The sequence below is a fragment of the Loxodonta africana genome, chromosome 3, assembly GCF_030014295.1.
Source record: "Loxodonta africana isolate mLoxAfr1 chromosome 3, mLoxAfr1.hap2, whole genome shotgun sequence".
Lineage (NCBI taxonomy): Eukaryota > Metazoa > Chordata > Mammalia > Proboscidea > Elephantidae > Loxodonta > Loxodonta africana.
This window is the reverse complement of record NC_087344.1, coordinates 157,679,379-157,699,874: the sequence shown is the minus strand read 5'-3', so window position 1 is coordinate 157,699,874 and position 20,496 is coordinate 157,679,379. Positions and strand designations below refer to the sequence as shown.

General features: G+C 37.0%; 1 protein-coding gene across 1 annotated transcript in view; it reads left to right on the top strand.

Moving 5' to 3' along the window:
- Window positions 1-20,496, top strand: part of MAN1A2 (mannosidase alpha class 1A member 2) — a 236,028-nt gene that overhangs the window by 132,310 nt on the left and 83,222 nt on the right. Inside the window, exon 7 of the mRNA XM_064282369.1 lies at window positions 17,626-17,749. Within this exon, the coding sequence (XP_064138439.1) occupies window positions 17,626-17,749 (124 nt within the window). The remainder of the gene's footprint in view (window positions 1-17,625; window positions 17,750-20,496) is intronic.

Below are 20,496 nucleotides of genomic sequence, written 5' to 3'. Positions count from 1 at the left end.
TCCAGGTACTGGTCCCTCCTCATAACATATTCAAAGTACATGAGATGAAGTCTCACCATCCTTGCATGTAAGGAGCATTCTGGCTGTACTTCTTCCAAGACAGATTTGTTTCTTCTTCCAGAAGTCCATGGTACATTTAATATTCTTTGCCAGCACTGTAATTCAAAGGCAACAATTCTCCTTCAGTCTTCTTTATTCCTTATCCAGTTTTGGCACACATATAAGGCTATTGAAAATACCATGGCTTGGATCAGGCACACGTTAGTCCTCAAAGTGACATCTTTGCTTTTTAACACTTCAAGAGGTCTTTTGCAGCAAATTTGCCAAATGTAACACATTGTTTGATTTCTTGACTGCTCCTTCCATGAGTGTTGATTGTGGATCCAAGTAAAATGAAATCCTTGACAACATCAGTATTTTCTCCATTTATCATAATATTGCTCACTGGTCCAGTTGTGAGGATTTTTGTTTTCTTTATGCTGAAGTGTAATCCATACTGAAGGCTGCAGTCTTCGATTTTCATCAGTAGGTACTTCAAGTCCCCTTTGCTTTCAGCAGGCAAGATTGTGTCATCTGCCTAACGCAGGTTGTTAATGAGTCTTCCTCCAATCATGATGCGCTGTTCTTCTTCATATAGTCCAGCTTCTCAGATTATATGCTCAGCATACAAATTGAATAAGTGTGGTGAAAGGATACAATCCTGACGCACACCTTTTTGATTTTAAACCACACGGTATCCCCTTGTTCTGTTTGACTGACTGCCTCTTGGTCTGTGTACAGGTACTGCATGAGCACAAGCAAGTATTCTGGAATTAACTTGGATTAATCTCTCATTATTCAAGGAGGATTAAGTAGGTAAAAATTAGGATCTCTAAGAATATTTTACAACTTAAAATTTGGAGAACCCAATCTAAGAGGCAGAGAAAGCATATTTTTGACAGAGTTTTACCAAAGTAAATATTTAAGTTTTAAACATATGCTCTGTTCCCTTGATGAATTTTGTAAGCATGTTGAACTTAACAATATTATGAAACATCATAAATAAAATTTTAAGTAAGTAACAAACTAGGAAGAAATTTTAGTAGCAGTAATGGTAGTAGAATAAGAGTATCATTCTTATAATTTGTGTAGGCTATTAATAAAAATGCTATTATTATTTAATTTAAAAAGCTGCAGAATAAATGAGTAGGTAATTCAAAAGAAAAGTATTTTTGAGAGATAAACATAAAAAATCTTAAGCCCCTTTAGTAATTAAAAAAATTTAGTTTTAAAATGTTACCATTTTCTTACCTTTCAAATTGATGAAAAGAGAATGATGTAGGACTGGCAAGAGTGAAGAAATGAAAACTCACACATAGGCTGTTGGAATTGGAAACTGGAATAACTCAGAGGGCAGATGGACAAGTAGGTTTCAGAACTTTGAAATATGCTTGCCCTTTGACCTTGTAATTTTACGTCTGGAAATTTATCTTAATGAAGTAAGAGTATGTACAAAAATTTAGTTGTGAGAATGTTCATGGCAGTGCTGTTTATACTAGTGAAAACAGAATGAAACACATTAAATACAAAGGATTGGCTCTTCCGTACAGTGAATACGATACAGCCATTGAAAATGGTGGTGTAAAAGTGAATTTCTGAAAAAGGAAAATGTGATATATTAAGTGAAAAAGCAACATGCACAAAAATGTGATCTTTTTTTTTTTTTTATTAAATAAGCATACTTTATCATGCTGGCTACCCACTTCTCAGTAGGAATCAGAATCCACTATTCTTACTGTTTCTTCTTCCTTCCCCTTAGACTACACAAGCAATCCTGAAATACCCTCTAAACCTCTTTCTTTGTCCTCTACACTCTCCTTCCTTTTCTTCTTCTCTTTTTATTTAGCTAGATTTTTAAACTGGAAAAAGTAATACTTGGTTAAAAATTCAAACCACACGTATTCATTACAAAGTAAACTTGGTATCTCAAATACCTAGTCCTTCACGGAAACTGCTATTAAGTTTCTAAGACAGAATCCGCTCCACAGCAACTAACAACAGGATGTCCTTGCAGACGTGTTATATAAGCATGTATGCCCTTATAAGTATTATTGTCTTTTTAATCTAACAATAGATCTTGAGGGTTGTTTCTTATCAACACTTCATGTATATTCACCTCATTCTTTTTAAGAGCTTCATAAATTATTATGAAAATATTGTAAGTTGTTTAAATGAATTTTAAGATTATTTCCAGTTTTGTTGTTAAAAAATGCTGGAAGGAATATCCTGCCTAAGTTGAGAATCATGTGTATATAGACGGCACTGGGTTATACATATACATACAGGTTTGAGTATACCTGTGGGGTACTCTAGTGATAGAAATACTAGATCAGAGTTTATGCATTTTTTTGTATTGATAGATACTGCCCTCCAACGGATATGCCAGTTGACATTTCCACAGAAAGTGTGTGAGAATGCCTCTTTTCTGACATTTTGCAACTACTGTTTATTTTTATTTATCAGGTAGAAAATGAAATCTTGCTTTAATTTTTGTATCATTGATTTTTGAGTGGTATTGAGTATATTTTATTCAGTGGACAGCCTTTTTATGTCCTTTGCCTGTTTTCTACTGGATCTTTTTTAGATCAGTTCTTAAGATCTTTTTGTATATTAGCTTAATTAATACTTTGTCATGTGTATTGCAACTTTTGTTGCTACTGTTTATAGGAATTGTTTCTTCAAAATTTCTTTTTTAGTACAAGTGTTTTTTTTTTATGTATATCCTTGATCCATCTGGATTTTATTGTATAAGAGGAAAGGTAGAAATTGAGCTTTTATTTTTTTGAGATGCTTAGATTATTGCTCTGACATTATTAATTGTAAAATCCCTCTTTTCCCACTGAAGTAGTAATTTTATGATGAAATATAATAAAGTATAAGAAGTATTTCTGTATTATATTAGTCTGTTTTCTGTTGTATTGATTAGTGTGTTTTAATTCTTATATATGTTGATTTAATTATCATAATGTGGTAATGTGCTTTACTGCCTGGTAGTACTGGTCCCTTCAGTATCCCACTTTTCAGAATTCTCTTAGCTATTCTCACATACTTATTTTTTCATATGAAATTTAGAATATTTTGCCTGTTTCTTTTTATCTTCTATATTTCAGTTGGGTTTGTATTAAATTTATAAATTAATTTAGGGAACATATTTCTAATAAATTTTCCTTCCTGACAATAAGTTATGTCTTTTCAAAAGTTGTATAGCCTTCATTAAAAAACAGACTTAATGAAACATTAGCGATGTCCCATTAAAATCAAGAACAAAGCACTGTTTAAGATTAACTGGAAGGTTGAGCAAATGTAACCAGATAGGAAAAGGAAATAAAGATACTGGGATGGAAACAAAATTAATTATAGATTGTATGATTGCCTGGACAAAAGATCAATTAAAAACCATAAGAACTGATAAAAGAATTTAATTAGATGAGCAGTTAAAGAATAAATCTTTTTGAATACTCAGGACATTGAATTGGAACTCTAGAAGGTCATGCTTTAGTAAAGAGCTAAATTAGCCATAGAATAAAGGCAACTGTAGAATTGCCCTGGCAAAGCCTAAAACGCATCTTGAAAGAACTGAGCTATCCCCAAATTATTTAACTGCCTGTCAAAAGAAAATTGAACATACTTTAAAGGAAGAAAACAAAATACAGACTTTAAAGAAGCAGGAAGTTTAACCCATATTCAGGAGAAAAATCTGGCAATAGAAATAGACACAGAAGTAACAGATAATGGAAATAGCAGTAAAGGACTTTAAAATAGATATTGTAAATTTTGCTGAAGGATTTAAAGGGAAATGTGGATATAAGAAGGAGGGAAATTTTTAAATGAACCAAATGGAACTTCTAGAGCTGAAAAGAATAATATATGAAATAAAAAATTCACTTGACAACCTTAAGCTTAACAGGAGATTTGACACTACCTCAAAAAAGATCAGTGAGCTTGAAGACATAGCAATAGAAACCACTCGAACTGAAGCACAGAATGAAAAATGAAAAGCTGGATGAGGGAAAGAGCAGAGCCAATGACCTGTGGGACAATATCAAATGGTTTAAAATACATGTAAGGAAATTGGGGGGTGATGCATGGTCTTATTTATCATAACACCAGGCAAGTTTTCTGTGAAGTTCACCACTGTATCTCCCAGTGCATAGTGTCTAACATATGTTGTTGTTAGCTGTGTGGAGTCAGCCTCCGACTCATGGCATCCCCATGCACAACGAAATGGAACACTGCCCAGCTGGCACCATTCCCCGATCAGTTTTAGATTATTGTGATCCATAGAGATTTCATTGGCTGATTTTCAGAAGTAGATTGCCAGGCCTTTCTTCTTAGTCCATGTTAGCCTGGAAGCTCTGCTGAAACCTGTTCAGCGTCTTAGCAGCATACAAGCCTCCACTGACAAGTGCTGGTGGCTGCATATGAGGTACATTGGCTGGAATCGAATCTGGGTCTCTTGCATGGAAGGTGAGAATTCTTTCACTGAACCACCAATGCCTCATCTAACATATACCAGTTAGTTGTTGTCAGTTGCTGTCGAGTCAGTTGCAACTCATGGTGACCCCATGTATGTCAGAGTAGAGCTGTTCTTCGTAGCGTTTTCAATGGCTGATTTTTTGAAAGTAGATCACCAGGCCTTTTTTCGGAGGTGTCTGTAAGTGGATTCACACCTTCAACCTTTTTGGTTAGCAGCCAAGAGCTTAACCGTTGATGCCATCTAGGAACTCTAACATACACTCCACTGTCGAGTCGATTCTGGCTCATAGCAGCCCCATACGATTTCCTAGGCTGTCAGTCTCTACAGAAGCAGACTGCCACATCTTTCTCTCATGGAGCCGCTGGTGGTTTTGAACCACCAGCCTTTCAGTTAGCAGTCAGTTGCTTTAACCACTGTGCGAACATGTAGTAAGTACTTAATATTTGTTAAATTAATGTCTTTCTACATAGTTACTATACCTATATTTCTTTCTTGATTCTCACAGCTATGAAAATCTGTTAGTAGTATTTGCCTACCATATTTTTTGAGGACAATGTAAAAATAGCACTTAATAAAGAAGGAATGGTTGCAAAGTAGTGATGTGTCCTCATATCTATTTTAATGTTTTCTTAGCACAGCTAAGTAAAATATAGCATATTGAATTGGCAGTATAAAAGTTGATATAAAATAAGAAAAACACTTATATTTTTGCTTCTTCCTTAGGGTTAGAATATACGCTAGAATATGGTTTAGAGTTTTAGTAGGAATAATTTAACCTGTGAGTTTTACTGTTTGAATAATTAATCTAGATTTCCAGTTTCAACCAATCATTAATGCTACACAAAATATATAACAACAAGTGATTTGAAGGCATTGGAAACAATACAGGCAAGACTCAAGGGGCTACGATCCTAACAGAAGGGCAGCTCCGTAGGAATGTTGGCTTTTTCCCGGAGGGCATGCTCCAAGTCATAGTGCAGGGCAACAGAGACCAAACCTAAAGTGAGCTGAGAAGATAGTGATCAGAGCTTGGCGCTGCCAAAATGACTGAGACATCAGGAACAAGATCTCAGAAAGGAGAAAACAGCAGAGGATGAGCCCCGAAATTTTTGTACAAATTCCTTTCAACTCGCTGGCTGATTCCTTATCTGAGGAGGGCAAGACTCAAACCCAGCAGAAACAGTAGCTGAAGGCAAAAGGGCTAAGGGGAGATTTTAGCAGCCACATGGTACTGGAGAGACAGACGTTAAATAAGAGTTTCAGGGTGCCTTAAAGGTAAAACCCCAGGCTTTCAAGTGAGACCTAAGGGGCTGTTCCCTAGGAGTAAGGGTAAAATTGAAATAGGTCATCCCCAAGAAAGCCTAAAACCAAGGCAATCTGCCTGTACTCTTCCTGCTTCCAGAAGAAACCTAATATTCTTAGAAGATAACATCTAAAGCTTCAAATTTTCATAGTTCGGCTTCCAATAAAAAATTACAAGGCATGCTAATATAAAAACAAACAGCAACAACAGAAACAAAACAGGAGTGTGTCCTAGATATGCATCTGTACAAATGGGAGATGTGCGCAGAATTCTTCACTGCAGAGTTTTCATACTAGCAGAATATTGGAAGTATCTCAAGGACTGATCAGTGGGCGATTGAATGTCTGTGTAGTGTAGCGGTTCTCACGCAGACAGTACTGGCGTTTGGGGCTGGGCGGTTATTGTATGGTGCTGTCCTGACCATACAGGCATTTTATATCTTTGACCTCAGCCTGATAAGTACACGTTATACCGCCAAGGTTTGAAGTACCCCAGAATGCTCCCACACATTTTCATATACCTCTGTGATGAAGCGTTCAAGTTGGGAATTATTGATGTTGTGGAATATTGTTTAAAAAAAAAGAAAGAAAGCCATTCGTAAACTGTTAGGAAGACACCTGAGATCACTGGATGTCTTTAAGAGTAAAATGCAAGATACAGAGCAGTAAGTATAGTTTGCTATGTTTTGTGTGAAAAAGGTGGAAAGTAGAAATATGTATTAGGATTGTTTACATATATATAAAAACTACGTATTATTGTATAAGAAACTAATGAAAGTCATTATCTGTGGGGCCTGGTGGGGTGAAGGGGGATGATACCGGGGTGCAGGAAGTACTTTTACAGTATACTTTTTTACATTTTCATTTTTTTTTCTTTCCCAACACTTTTTTTTTTATTAACTTTTATTGAGCTTCAAGTGAACGTTTACAAATCAAGTCAGTCTGTCACATATAAGTTAATATACATCTTACTCCTTACTCCCACTTGCTCTCCCCCTAATGAGTCAGCCCTTCCAGTCTCTCCTTTCGTGAAAACTTTGCCAGCCTCCAACTCTCTCTATCCTCCCATGCCCCCTCCAGACAGGAGATGCCAACACAGTCTCAAGTGTCCACCTGATATAATTAGCTCACTCTTCATCAGCATCTCTCTCCCACCCACTGTCCAGTCCCTTTCATGTCTGATGAATTGTCTTCGGGGATGGTTCCTGTCCTGTGCCAACAAAAGGTTTGGGGACCATGACCACCGGGTCATGGTCTTTTTATGAGAATTTGGGGTCTGCATCCCACTGATCTCCTGCTCCCTCAGGGGTTCTCTATTGTGCCCCCTGTGAGGGCAGTCATCGATTGTGGCCGGGCACCAACTAGTTCTTCTGGTCTCAGGATAATGTAGGTCTCTGGTTCATGTGGCCCTTTCTGTCTCTTGGGCTCTTAGTTGTCGTGTGACCTTGGTGTTCTTCATTCTCCTTTGATCCAGGTGGGTTGAGACCAGTTGATGCATCTTAGATGGCCGCTTGTTAGCATTTAAGACTCCAGGCGCCACCTTTCAAAGTGGGATGCAGAATGTTTTCATAATAGAATTATTTTGCCAATTGACTTAGAAGTCCCCTTAAACCATGGTTCCCAAACCCCCGCCCTTGCTCCGCTGACCTTTGAATTATTCAGTTTATCCCAGAAAATTCTTTGCTTTTGGTCCAGTCCAGTCCAGTTGAGCTGACCTTCCATGTATTGAGTGTTCACCTTCCCTTCACCTAAAGCAGTTCTTATCTGCTTATTAATCAGTAAAAAAACCCTCTCCCTCCCTCCCTCCGTCCCCCCCTCGTAACCACAAAAGTATGCGTTCTTCTCAGTTTATACTATTTCTCAAGATCTTATAATAGTGGTCTTATACAACATTTGTCCTTTTGCCTCTGACTGATTTCGCTCAGCATAATGCCTTCCAGGTTCCTCCATGTTATGAAATGTTTCACAGATTCGTCACTGTTCTTTATCGATGCGTAGTATTCCATTGTGTGAATATACCACAATTTATTTACCCATTCATCCGTTGATGGACACCTTGGTTGCTTCCAGCTTTTTGCTACTGTAAACAGAGCTGCAGTAAACATGGGTGTGCATATATCTGTTTGTGTGAAGGCTCTTGTTTCTCTAGGGTGTATTCCGAGGAGTGGGATTTCTGGGTTGTATGGTAGTTCTATTTCTAACTGTTTAAGATAACGCCAGATGGATTTCCAAAGTGGTTGTACCATTTGACATTCCCACCAGCAGTGTATAAGAGTTCCAATCTCTCCGCAGCCTCTCCAACATTTATTATTTTGTGTTTTTTGGATTAATGCCAGCCTTGTTGGAGTGAGATGGAATCTCATCGTAGTTTTAATCTGCATTTCTCTAATGGCTAATGATCGAGACCATTTTCTCATGTATCTGTTAGCTGCCTGAATATCTTCTTTAGTGAAGTGTGTGTTCATATCCTTTGCCCACTTCTTGATTGGGTTGTTTGTCTTTTTGTGGCTGAGTTTTGACAGAATCATATAGATTTTAGAGATCAGGCGCTGGTCGGAGATGTCATACCTGAAAATTCTTTCCTAGTCTGTAGGTGGTCTTTTTACCCTTTTGGTGAAGTCTTTAGATGAGCATAGGTGTTTGATTTTTAGGAGCTCCCAGTTATCGGGTTTCTCTTCATCATTTTTAGTAATGTTTTGTATTCTGTTTATGCCTTGTATTAGGGCTCCTAACGTTGTCCCTATTTTTTCTTCCATGATCTTTATCGTTTTAGTCTTTATGTTTAGGTCTTTGATCCACTTGGAGTTAGTTTTTGTGCATGGTGTAAGGTATGGGTCCTGTTTCATTTTTTTGCAAATGGATATCCAGTTATGCCAGCACCATTTGTTAAAAAGACTATCTTTTCCCCAATTAACTGACACTGGGCCTTTGTCAAATATCAGCTGCTCATATGTGGATGGTTTTATATCTGGGTTCTCAATTCTGTTCATTGGTCTATGTGCCTGTTGTACCAGTACCAGGCTGTTTTGACTACTGTGGCTGTATAATAGGTTCTGAGATCAGGTAGAGTGAGGCCTCCCAGTTTCTTCTTCTTTTGCAGTAATGCTTTGCTTATCCGAGGCTTCATTCCCTTCCATATGAAATTGGTGATTTGTTTCTCTATCCCCTTAAAAAATGACATTGGAATTTGGATCGGAAGTGCATTGTATGTATAGATGGCTTTGGGTAGAATAGACATTTTTACTATGCTAAGTCTTCCTATCCATGAGCAAGGTATGCTTTTCCACTTAGTATGTCCTTTTTAATTTCTTGTAGTAGAGCTTTGTAGTTTTCTTTGTATAGGTCTTTTACATCCTTGGTAAGATTTATTCCTAAGTATTTTATCTTCTTGGTGGCTACTGTGAATGGTATTGATTTGGTGTTTTCCTCTTCGATGTTCTTTTTGTTGATGTAGAGGAATCCAAGTGATTTTTGTATGTTTATCTTATAACCTGAGACTCTGCCAAACTCTTCTATTAGTTTCAGTAGTTTTCTGGAGGATTCCTTAGGGTTTTCTGTGTATAAGATCATGTCATCTGCAAATAGAGATAATTTTACTTCCTCCTTGCCAATCCGGATGCCCTTTATTTCTTTGTCTAGCCTAATTGCCCTGGCTAGGACTTCTAGCATGATGTTGAATAAGAGCGGTGATAAAGGGCATCCTTGTCTGATTCCCGTTCTCAAGGGAAATGCTTTCAAGCTCTCTCCATTTAGAGTGATGTTGGCTGTTGGCTTTGCGTAGATGCCTTTTATTATGTTGAGGAATTTTCCTTCAATTCCTATTTTGCTGAGAGTTTTTATCATAAATGGGTGTTGGACTTTGTCAAATGCCTTTTCTGCATCAATTGATAAGATCATGTGGTTTTTGTCTTTTGTTTTATTTATGTGGTGGATTACATTAATGGTTTTTCTGATATTAAACCAGCCTTGCATACCTGGTATAAATCCCACTTGATTGTGGTGAATTATTTTTTTGATATGTTGTTGAATTCTATTGGCTAGAATTTTGTTGAGGATTTTTGCATCTATGTTCATGAGGGATATAGGTCTGTAATTTTCTTTTTTTGTAATGTCTTTACCTAGTTTTGGTATCAGGGAGATGGCGGCTTCATACCTAGTTTTGGTATCAGGGAAATGGTGGCTTCATAGAATGAGTTGGGTAGTATTCTGTCATTTTCTATGCTTTGAAATACCTTTAGTAGTAGTGGTGTTAACTCTTCTCTGAAAGTTTGGTAGAACTCTGGAGTGAAGCCGTCCAGACCAGGGCTTTTTTTTTTTTGTTGGGAGTTTTTTGATTACTGTTTCAATCTCTTTTTTTGTTATGGGTCTATTTAGTTGTTCTACTTCTGAGTGTGTTAGTTTAGGTAGGTAGTGTTTTTCCAGGAATTCATCCATTTCTTCTAGGTTTGCAAACTTGTGAGAGTACAATTTTTCATAATAATCTGATATGATTCTTTTAATTTCAGTTGGGTCTGTTGTGATGTGGCTCATCTCGTTTCTTCTTCGGGTTATTTGTTTCCTTTCCTATATTTCTTTAGTCAGTCTAGCCAATGGTTTATCAATTTTGTTAATTTTTTCAAAGAACCAGCTTTTGGCTTTGTTAATTCTTTCAATTGTTTTTCTGTTCTCTAATTCATTTAGTTCAGCTCTAATTTTTATTATTTGTTTTCTTCTGGTGCCTGATGGATTCTTTTGTTGCTCACTTTCTATTTGTTCAAATTATAGGGACAGTTCTCTGATTTTGGCTCTTTCTTCTTTTTGTATGTGTGCATCTATCGGTATAAATTGGCCTCTGAGCACTGCTTTTGCTGTGTCTTAGAGGTTTTGATAGGAAGTATTTTCATTCTCGTTGCATTCTATGAATTTCCTTATTCCCTCCTTAATGTCTTCTATAACCCAGTCTTTTTTCAGGAGGGTATTGTTCAATTTCCAAGTATTTGATTTCTTTTCCCTAGTTTTTCTGTTATTGATTTCTAGTTTTATTGACTTGTGGTCTGAGAAGATGCTTTGTAATATTTCGATGTTTTGGATTCTGCAAAGGTTTGTTTTATGACCTAGTATGTGGTCTATTCTAGAGAATGTTCCATGTGCGCTAGAAAAAAAAGTATACTTTGCAGCAGTTGGGTGGAGAGTTCTGTATAACTCAATGAGGTCAAGTTGGTTGATTGTTGTAATTAGGTCTTCTGTGTCTCTACTGAGCCTCTTACTGGATGTCCTGTCCTTCTCCGAAAGTGGTGTGTTGAAGTCTCCTACTATAATTGTGGAGGTGTCTATCTCACTTTTCAGTTCTGTTACAATTTGATTTATGTATCTTGCAGCCCTGTCATTGGGTGCATAAATATTTAATATGGTTATGTCTTCCTGATCAGTTGTCCCTTTTATCATTATGTAGTGTCCTTCTTTATCCTTTGTGGTGGATTTAAGTCTAAAGTCTATTTTGTCAGAAATTAATATTGCTACTCCTGCTCTTTTTTGCTTATTGTTTGCTTGATATATTTTTTTCCATCCTTCGAGTTTTAGTTTGTGTCTCTAAGTCTAAGGTGTGTCTCTTGTAGGCAGCATATAGACGGATCGTGTTTCTTTATCCAGTCCGAGACTCTCTGTCTCTTTATTGGTACATTTAGTCCATTTACATTCAGCGTAATTATAGATAAATAAGTGTTTTGTGTTGTCATTTTGATGCCTTTTTATGTGTGTTGTTGACAATTTCATTTTTCTACATACTTTTTTGTGCTGAGACGTTTTTAGTAAATTGTGAGATCCTCATTTTCGTAGTGTTTGACTTTATGTTTGTTGAGTCGTTACGTTTTTCTTGGCTTTTGTCTTGAGTTATGGAGTTGTTATACCTGTTTGTGGTTACCTTAATATTCACCCCTATTTTTCTAAGTAAAAACCTAACTTGTATTGTCGTATATCGCCTTGTATCCCTCTCCATATGGCAGTTCTATGCCACCTGTATTTAGTCCCTCTTTTTGATTATTGTGATCTTTTACATATTGACTTCAGTGATTCCCTGTTTTGAACATTTTTTTTTTTTTGAATTAATCTTAATTTGTTTTTGTGATTTCCCTATTTGAGTTGATATCAGGATGTTCTGTTCTGTGACTTTGTGTTGTGCTGGTATCTGATATTATTGGTTTTCTGACCAAACAATTTCCTTCAGTATTTCTTGTAGCTTTGGTTTGGTTTTTGCAAATTCTCTAAGCTTGTGTTTATCTGTAAATATCTTAATTTCGCCTTCATATTTCAGAGAGAGTTTTGCTGGATATATGATCCTTGGCTGGCAGTTTTTCTGCTTCAGCGCTCTGTATATGTCGTCCCATTGCCTTCTTGCCTGCATGGTTTCTGCTGAGTAGTCTGAACTTATTCTTATTGATTCTCCCTTGAAGGAGACCTTTCTTTTCTCCCTGGCTGCTTTTAAAATTTTCTCTTTATCTTTTTTTTGGCAAGTTTGATGATAATATGTCTTGGTGTTTTTCTTTTTGGATCAATCTTAAATGGGGTTCGATGAGCATCTTGGATAGATATCCTTTCGTCTTTCATGATGTCATGGAAGTTTCCTGTCAGGAGATCTTCAGCTATTTTCTCTGTGTTTTCTGTCCTCCCTCCCTGTTCTGGGACTCCAGTCACACGCAAGTTATCCTTCTTGATAGAGTCCCACATGATTCTTAGGGTTACTTCATTTTTTTAAATTCTTTTATCTGATTTTTTTTCAGCTGTGTTGGTGTTAATTCCCTGGTCCTCCAGATGTCCCAGTCTGCATTCTAATTGCTCAAGTCTGCTCCTCTGACTTCCTATTGCATTGTCTAAATCTGTAATTTTATTGTTAATCTTTTGGATTTCTACATTCTGTCTCTCTATGGATTCTTGCAACTTATTAATTTTTCCACTATGTTCTTGAATAATCTTTTTGAGTTCTTCAACTGTTTTATCAGTGTGTTCCTTGGCTTTTTCTACAGTTTGCCTTATTTCGTTTCTGATGTCTTGAAGCATTCTGTAAATTAGTTTTTTATATTCTGTATCTGATAATTCCAGGATTGTATCTTCATTTGGGAAAGATTTTGATTCTTTTGTTTGGGGGGTTGTAGAAGCTGTCATGGTCTGCTTCTTTATGTGGTTTGATTTGGACTGCTGTCTCCGAGCCATCACTGGGAAACTAGCTTTTCCAGAAAATCCACTGACTGGGATGCTGGCTCCAGGCTCCAAAAACAGTTGCTGCTTCCCCGTATTTGTTCGTTTTCCATCTCTAAATCTGTGTTTGTTGTTCAGGGTTCGTAGATTGTTATGTATGTTATCGATTCACTTGTTTTTCCGAGTCTTTGTTGCAAGAGGGATCCGAGGTAGTGTCTACCTAGTCCGCCATCTTGGCCCCGCCTCCTCCATTTTCATTTTTTAAAATTTTATTGCTGTTGAAAATATATACTGCAAAACATACACCAATTCATCAGAGTCTACATATACCATTTAGTGACACTGATTGCATTCTTTGAGTTGTGCAACCTTTCTCACCCTTCTTTTCTGAATTATTCCTCCTGCATTAACATAAATTCACTGCCCCCTAAGGTTCCTGTCTAATCTTTCAAGTTGCTGTAGTCAATTTAATCTCATACAGATAGTTCTTAGAAGAGCCCAGTGCTCAAGGCAGACCTTTTTTTACTAGTTAAGCTAAACTATTGTTTGGTCTTAAGGAGACTTCAGGGAATATTTTTGGTTTAAGTTTTACCTCTAGGCAGTAGTTTCAGGGATTCCTCCAGCCTTCAGGGCTTCAGGACATCTGTAGTTCATGAGAATTTTAAATTCTGGTCTGCATTTTACCCCTTTTTATCAGGATTCTCCTCTAGAATCTTGGATGAAAGTGTTTAATAATAATAGCCAGGCAACATCTAGTTCTTCTGGTCACATGGCAAAGGAGCCATTTGTTCATGGGGCCAATTAGGCACACATTCCATATCCTCCTTCTATTCCTGACTCTCCTCCTTCCTCTGTTGCTCTAGGTGAATACAGACCAATTGTTGTGCCGTGAATGGACACTTGCTATCTTTTTTTTTTTTTTTTAATTAATTTTTATTGTGCTGTAAGTGAAAGTTTACAAATCAGGTCAGCCTCTCATACAAAAATTTACATACACCTTGCCATACACACCTAATTGCTCTCCCTCTGATGAGATAGCACAGTACTTCCCTTCACTCTCTTTCCTCACGTCAATTTGGGTAGCTTTTGGCCCCTTATGCCCTCTCATCTCCCCCTCCAGACAGGAAATGCCAACATAGTCTCATGTGACCACTTGATCCAAGAAGCTTGTTCTTCACCAGTCTCTTTCCATCCCCTATTCCAGTCTAATCCCTGTCTGAAGAGTTGGCTTTGGGAATGGTTCCTGCCCTGGGGTAACACAAGGTCTGGGGTCCATGGCCTCCGGGGTCCCTCTAGTCCCAGCCTGACCATTAAGTCTGGTCTTTTTATGAGAATTTGGGGCCTGTGTCCCACTGCTCTCCTGCTCCCTTGGGGTTTCTCTGTTGAGTTCCCTGTCAGGGCAGTCATCGCTTGTGGCCAGGTACCATCTAGCTCTTCTGGTCTCAGACTGATGTAGTCTCTGGTTTATGGGGACCTTTTTGTCTCTTAGGCTCGTAATTATTTTGTGTCTTTGGTGTTCTTCATTCTTCCTTGTTCCAGGTGGGTTGAGACCAATTGATGCATCTTAGATGGCCACTTGCAAGCGTTTAAGACCCCAGACGCCACTCTCCAAAGTGGATGCAGAATGTTTTCTTGATAGATTTTATTCTGCCAATTGACTTAGATGTTCCCTGAAACCATGGTCCTCAAACCCCTGCTCCTGCTACGCTGGCCTTTGAAGTGTTTATTGAGGAAACTTCTTTGTTTTTGGTTTAGTCCATTTGTGTTGACCTCTTCTGTATTGTGTATTGTCTTTCCCTTCACCGAAAATGAAACTATCTACTATCTAATTAGTGAATACCCCTCTCCCTCCCTCCTGCCCCCCCCCCCATAACCATCAGAGAGTATTTTCTTCTCTGGTTAAACTGTTTCTCCAGTTCTTATAACAGTTGTCTTACACAATATTTGTCCTTTTGCAATTGACTGATTTCACTCAGCATAATGTCTTCCAGTTTTCTCCATGTTATGAAATGTTTCAGGGATTCAACATGGTTCTTCATTGGTGCATAGTATTCCATTGTGTGAATATACCATAGTTTATCCATTCATCCGTTCATGGGCACCTTGGTTGCTTCCAACTTTTTGCTATTGTGAAGTCTGCAGCAGTGAACATGGGTGTGCGTGTATCTGTTCATATAAAGGCCCTTATTTCTCTAGGATATATTCCAGGGAGTGGAATTACTGGATCATATGGTAGTTCAATTTCTAGCTTTTTAAGGAAGCGCCAAATCGATTTCCAAAGTGGTTGTACCATTTGACATTCCCAACAGCACTGTATAAGTGTTCCAGTCTCTCTACAACCTCTCCAACATTTATTATTTTGTGCTTTTTGGATTAATGCCAGCCTTGCTGGAGTGAAATGGAATCTCGTTGTAGTTTTGATTTGTATTTCTCTAATGGTTAATGATGGAGAGTGTTTCCTCACGTATCTGTTAGCTTCCTGAATGTCTTCTTTAGTGAAGTACCTGTTCATATCCTTTGCCCATTTTTTAATTGGGCTATTTGTCTTCTTGTGGTTGAATTTTAGCAGAATTATGTAGATGTTAGAGATCAGGTGCTGGTTGGAAACGTCATAGCTGAAAACTTTTTGCCGGTCTGTAGGTAGTCTTTTTATTCCTTTGGTGAAGTCTTTGGGTGAGCATAGGTGTTTGATTTTTAGGAGCTACCAGTTATTTACTTTCTCTTTGGCATTTTTAGTAATGTTTTGTAATCTATTTATGCCATGTATTAGGGCTCCTAATGTTGTCCCTATTTTTTCTTCCATGATCTTTATCGTTTTAGACTTTATGCTTAGGCCGTTGATCCATTTGGAGTTAGTTTTTGTGCATGGAGTGAGGTATGGATCTTGTTACATTTTTTTGCAGATGGATATCCAGTTATGCCAGCACCATTTGTTAAAAAGGCAATCTTTCCCCCAGTTAGCTGACATTGGGACTTTGTCAAATATCAGCTGCTCATACGTGGATGGATTTATATCTGGATTCTCAATTCTGTTCCATTGGTCTATGTGTCTGTTATTGTACCAGTACCAGGCTGTTTTGACTACTGTGGCGGTATAATAGGTTCTAAAATCAGGTAGAGTGAGGCCTCCCACCTTGTTGTTCTTTCTCGGTAATGCCTTACTTATCCGGGGCGTCTTCCCTTTCCGTATGAAGTTGATGATTTGTTTCTCCATCTCGTTAAAAAATGGAATTTGGATTGGAATTGCATTGTGTATACAGATGGCTTTTGGTAGAATAGGCATTTTTTACAATGTTAAGTCTTCCTATGCATGAGCAAGGTATGTTTTTCCACTTATGTAGGTCTCTTGGTTTCTTGCAGTAGTGTCTTGTAGTTTTCTTTGTATAGATCTTTTACGTCCCTGGTTAGATTTATTCCTAAGTGTCTTATCTTCTTGGGGCTACTGTGAATGGTATTGATTTGGTGATTTCCTCTTCGATGTTCTTTTTGTTGGTGTAGAGGAATCCAACTGATTTTTGTATGTTTATCTTGTAACCTGATATTCTGGTGAACTCTTCTATTAGTTTCAGTAGTTTTTTTTAGGATTCCTTAGGGTTTTCTGTGTATAAGATCATGTCATCTGCAAATAGAGATACTTTTACTTCTTCATTACCCATCTGGATGCCCTTTATTTCTTTATCTAGCCTAATTGCTCTGGCTAGGACCTCCAGCACAATGTTGAATAAGAGTGGTGATAAGGGGCATTCTTGTCTGATTCCCATTCTCAAGAGGAATGCTTTCAGAATCTCTCCGTTAAGGATGATGTTGGCTGTTGGCTTTGCATAAGTGCCCTTTATTATGTTGAGGAATTTTCCTTCTATTCCTATCTTGCTGAGAGTTTTTATCATGAATGGGTATTGGACTTTGTCGAATGCCTTTTTCGCATCAGTTGATAAAATCATGTGATTCTTGTCTTTTGTTTTATTTACATGGTGGATTATGTTAATTATTTTCCTAATGTTGAACCAATCCCTGCGTACCTGGTATAAGTCCCACTTGGTCATGGTGAATTTTTTTTTTTGATACGTTGTTGGATTGTGTTGGCCAGAATTTTGTTGAGGATTTTTGCGTCTATGTTCATGAGGAATATAGGTCTGTAATTTTCCTTTTTTGTGCTGTCTGTCACTGGTTTTGGTATCAGGGATATGCTGGCTTCATAGAATGAGTTAGGGTATTTCATCGTTTTCTGTGCTTTGAAATACCTTTAGTAGTAATGGTGTTACATCTTCTATGAAAGTTCACTTGCTATCTTTTAAGACCCAGGCACTATGCATCAAACTAGGAGGTAGAACACGTTATTAGGCCAGTTAACTGGTTCCATGAAACTATGACCCTAAACCTCAAGCCAGGAAACCACATCCCATGAGGTTATTGGTTGTACATAAGCAACCTCAGCAGCTACTCTTTTTTTTTTTTTGAAACGTGTACGTATATTATCTATTCAAAAATTTTAAGAATAGAATTTTAGAAGTGAGTAAACTATTGTTAGACATAATTATTTCTAAGATTCATATAATATTTATGTACTGATTTTAAAAAAAGTATTCTGGTATTTTTCAAATCCTGTCTCTTTTTTTTTTATCTTTACTTTTATTCAGTGGAGTAGGGCGAAACTGGGGCTGGGCATCTGCAGGCAGCAGCATTCTGGCTGAATTTGGTACCCTACATATGGAGTTTGTCCACCTCAGCTACTTGACAGGGGACCCGGTTTACTTCAAAAAGGTTAGTTTTCTTGTCTTTTCTTTGTTTACTATTATAGGGTCCTTTAAGATCTACCAAAATCTTAATTTCTAAGGATTGATTAACACTTAAAAATTATGTACCTTTTTGGATATATGTTTATCAAGACTTTTTTTTTTTAATCTGAAAATAAGTCCTTTCTATTTAGAATGTATTTAAGATATTTACTGTTATTTGAGAAATTTAAACCACTATTAAGTTTTTAAAAAATTTCATTGTCATTTCCACGAGCATTGTACTGAAGTTCCTTACCAGCGTGGTAAAAAAAAAAAAAAAATGAATGAAAGGTTTAAGAATTGGAAAGGGGGCAAGAACGCAGTAGGTATTCACCAATTTTATGATTACCTGAAATAAATCTATATTTAAGTAATTAGAAATAATAAGAGTCTAATATGATTTTTGAATAAAAGGTCAATATAAATATTAAAAATTGCAGCATTTTTCTGTGCCAGATACAAAAGACAAACAAGTATAATTTTGTAAAAAGTTACCTTATGTAGTAGTAACAGATGTGTATGGTTTCTAGAAATGAATCTAACAAAAGATGAACCAAAGTGAAAACTTTACTAAATTAAAGAGAATCAAAATAAAAGACAAGGAAGGACATTATATAATGATTAAAAGGGACAACCCACGTTGAGGACATAACCATAATAAGTATCTGCACACTCAGTGATAGGGCTCCAAAATACATAAAACAAACTCTAACAGCACTGAAAAGAGAAATTGACAGTTCCACAGTAATAGTAGGAGACTTCAACACGCCGCTCTTGGTAAAGGACAGAACATCTAGAAAGAAACTCAACGAAGATACAGACGATCTAAAGGCCACAGTCAACCAACTTGACCCCATAGACATATGTAGAACACTCCACACTGCAGCAGCAAAGTATACATTCTCTTTCAACATACATGGAATGTTCTCCACGTCTTAGGCCACGAAGCAACCCTCAACAAAATGAGATAATTTAAAACATCTTTTCTGATCACAACACTATAAAAATAGAAATTAATAACAGGAAGAGCAAGGAAAAAAAAAGCTGAAATACATGGAAAAAGAATAACACCTTGCTTAAAAACCACTGGGTAATAGACGAAATCAAAGATGGGATCAAAAAATTCCTAGACTCAAACGAGAATGGAAACACATCATACCAAAACCTTTGGGACACAGGAAAGGCAGTGCTCAGAGGTCAATTTATAGCAATAGATGCACACATCAAAAAAGAAAGGGATAAAATCAAAACATTAGCTATACAACTCGAATAAGTAGAAAGAAAACAGCAAAAGAAGCCCACAGCCACCAGAAGAAAGGAAATAATAAAGATCAGAGTAGAAATAAATGAAATGAAAAGCAATGTAAAGAATCAACGAAACCAAAAATTGGTTCTTCGAAAGAACCAACAAAATCAACAAACTGTTGGCCAAACTGATAAAAGAATAAAAGGAGAGGATCCAAATAACCCAAATAAGAAATGAAATTGGGGACATTACAACAGACCCAATGGATCATAACAGAGTACTATGAAAAAACTACATACCACACACTACCTGATTTTAGAACCTATTATATTGCCACGGTAGTCAAAACATACTGATACTGGTAAAACACATACATAGACCAGTGGAACAGAATTGAGAACCAGACATAAATCCATCCACCTATGAGCAGCTGTTATTTGACAAAGACCCAGGGTCCATTTAATCAGACAAGACAGTCCCTTTAACAAATGGCTAGCATAACTGAATTTCCATCTGCAAAAAAAATGAAACAGAATCCATACCTCACACCATGTAAAAAAACTAACTCAGAATGTATCAAAGACTTAAATATAAAATCTAAAAGAACACAGATCATGGAAGAAAAAATAGAGACAACACTGGGATCCCTAATACATGCCATAAACAGAATACAAACCATAACAATGTACAAACACCAGAAGAGAAACTAGATAACTGGGAGCTGCTAAAAATCAAACACTTAGGCTCATCCAAAGACTTCACCAAAAGAGTAAAAAGACAACCTACAGACTGGGAAAAATTTTTGGCTACAGCATATCCAGTAAGGGTCTATTCCCTAACATCTACAAGATACTGCAAAACCTCAACAACAAAAAGACAAATAACTAAAAAATGGGCAAATGATGTGAACAGATGCTTCACCAAAGGAGACATTCAGACAGCTAACAGATACATGAGGAAATGCTCTCGATAATTAGCCATTAAAGAAATGCCAGTCAAAACTACAGTGAGATATTATCTCACCCCAACAAGGCCGGCACTAATAAAACAACACAGCGTAACAAATGTTGGAGAGGTTGGAAATCTTATTCACTGTTGGTGGGAATGTAAAATGGTACAACTACTTTGGCAATTGATTTGGCATTTCCTTAAAAAGCTAGAAATAGAAATTCCATACAATCTGACAATCCTACTCTTTGGAATATATCCTAGAGAAATAAGAGCCATCACACGAATAGATATATGCATACCCATGTTCATTGCAGCACTGTTCACAATAGCAAAAAGATGGAAGCAACCTAGGTACCCATCAGCACATGAATGGATAAACAAATGTTGACACATGCATAGAATGGAATACTATGCAGCAATAAACAACAGTGATGAAACTGTGAAACATCTCACAACATGCATGAATCTGGAGGGCATTATGCTGAGTGAATTTAGTCAGTCGCAAAAGGACAAATATTGTATGAGACCACTATTAC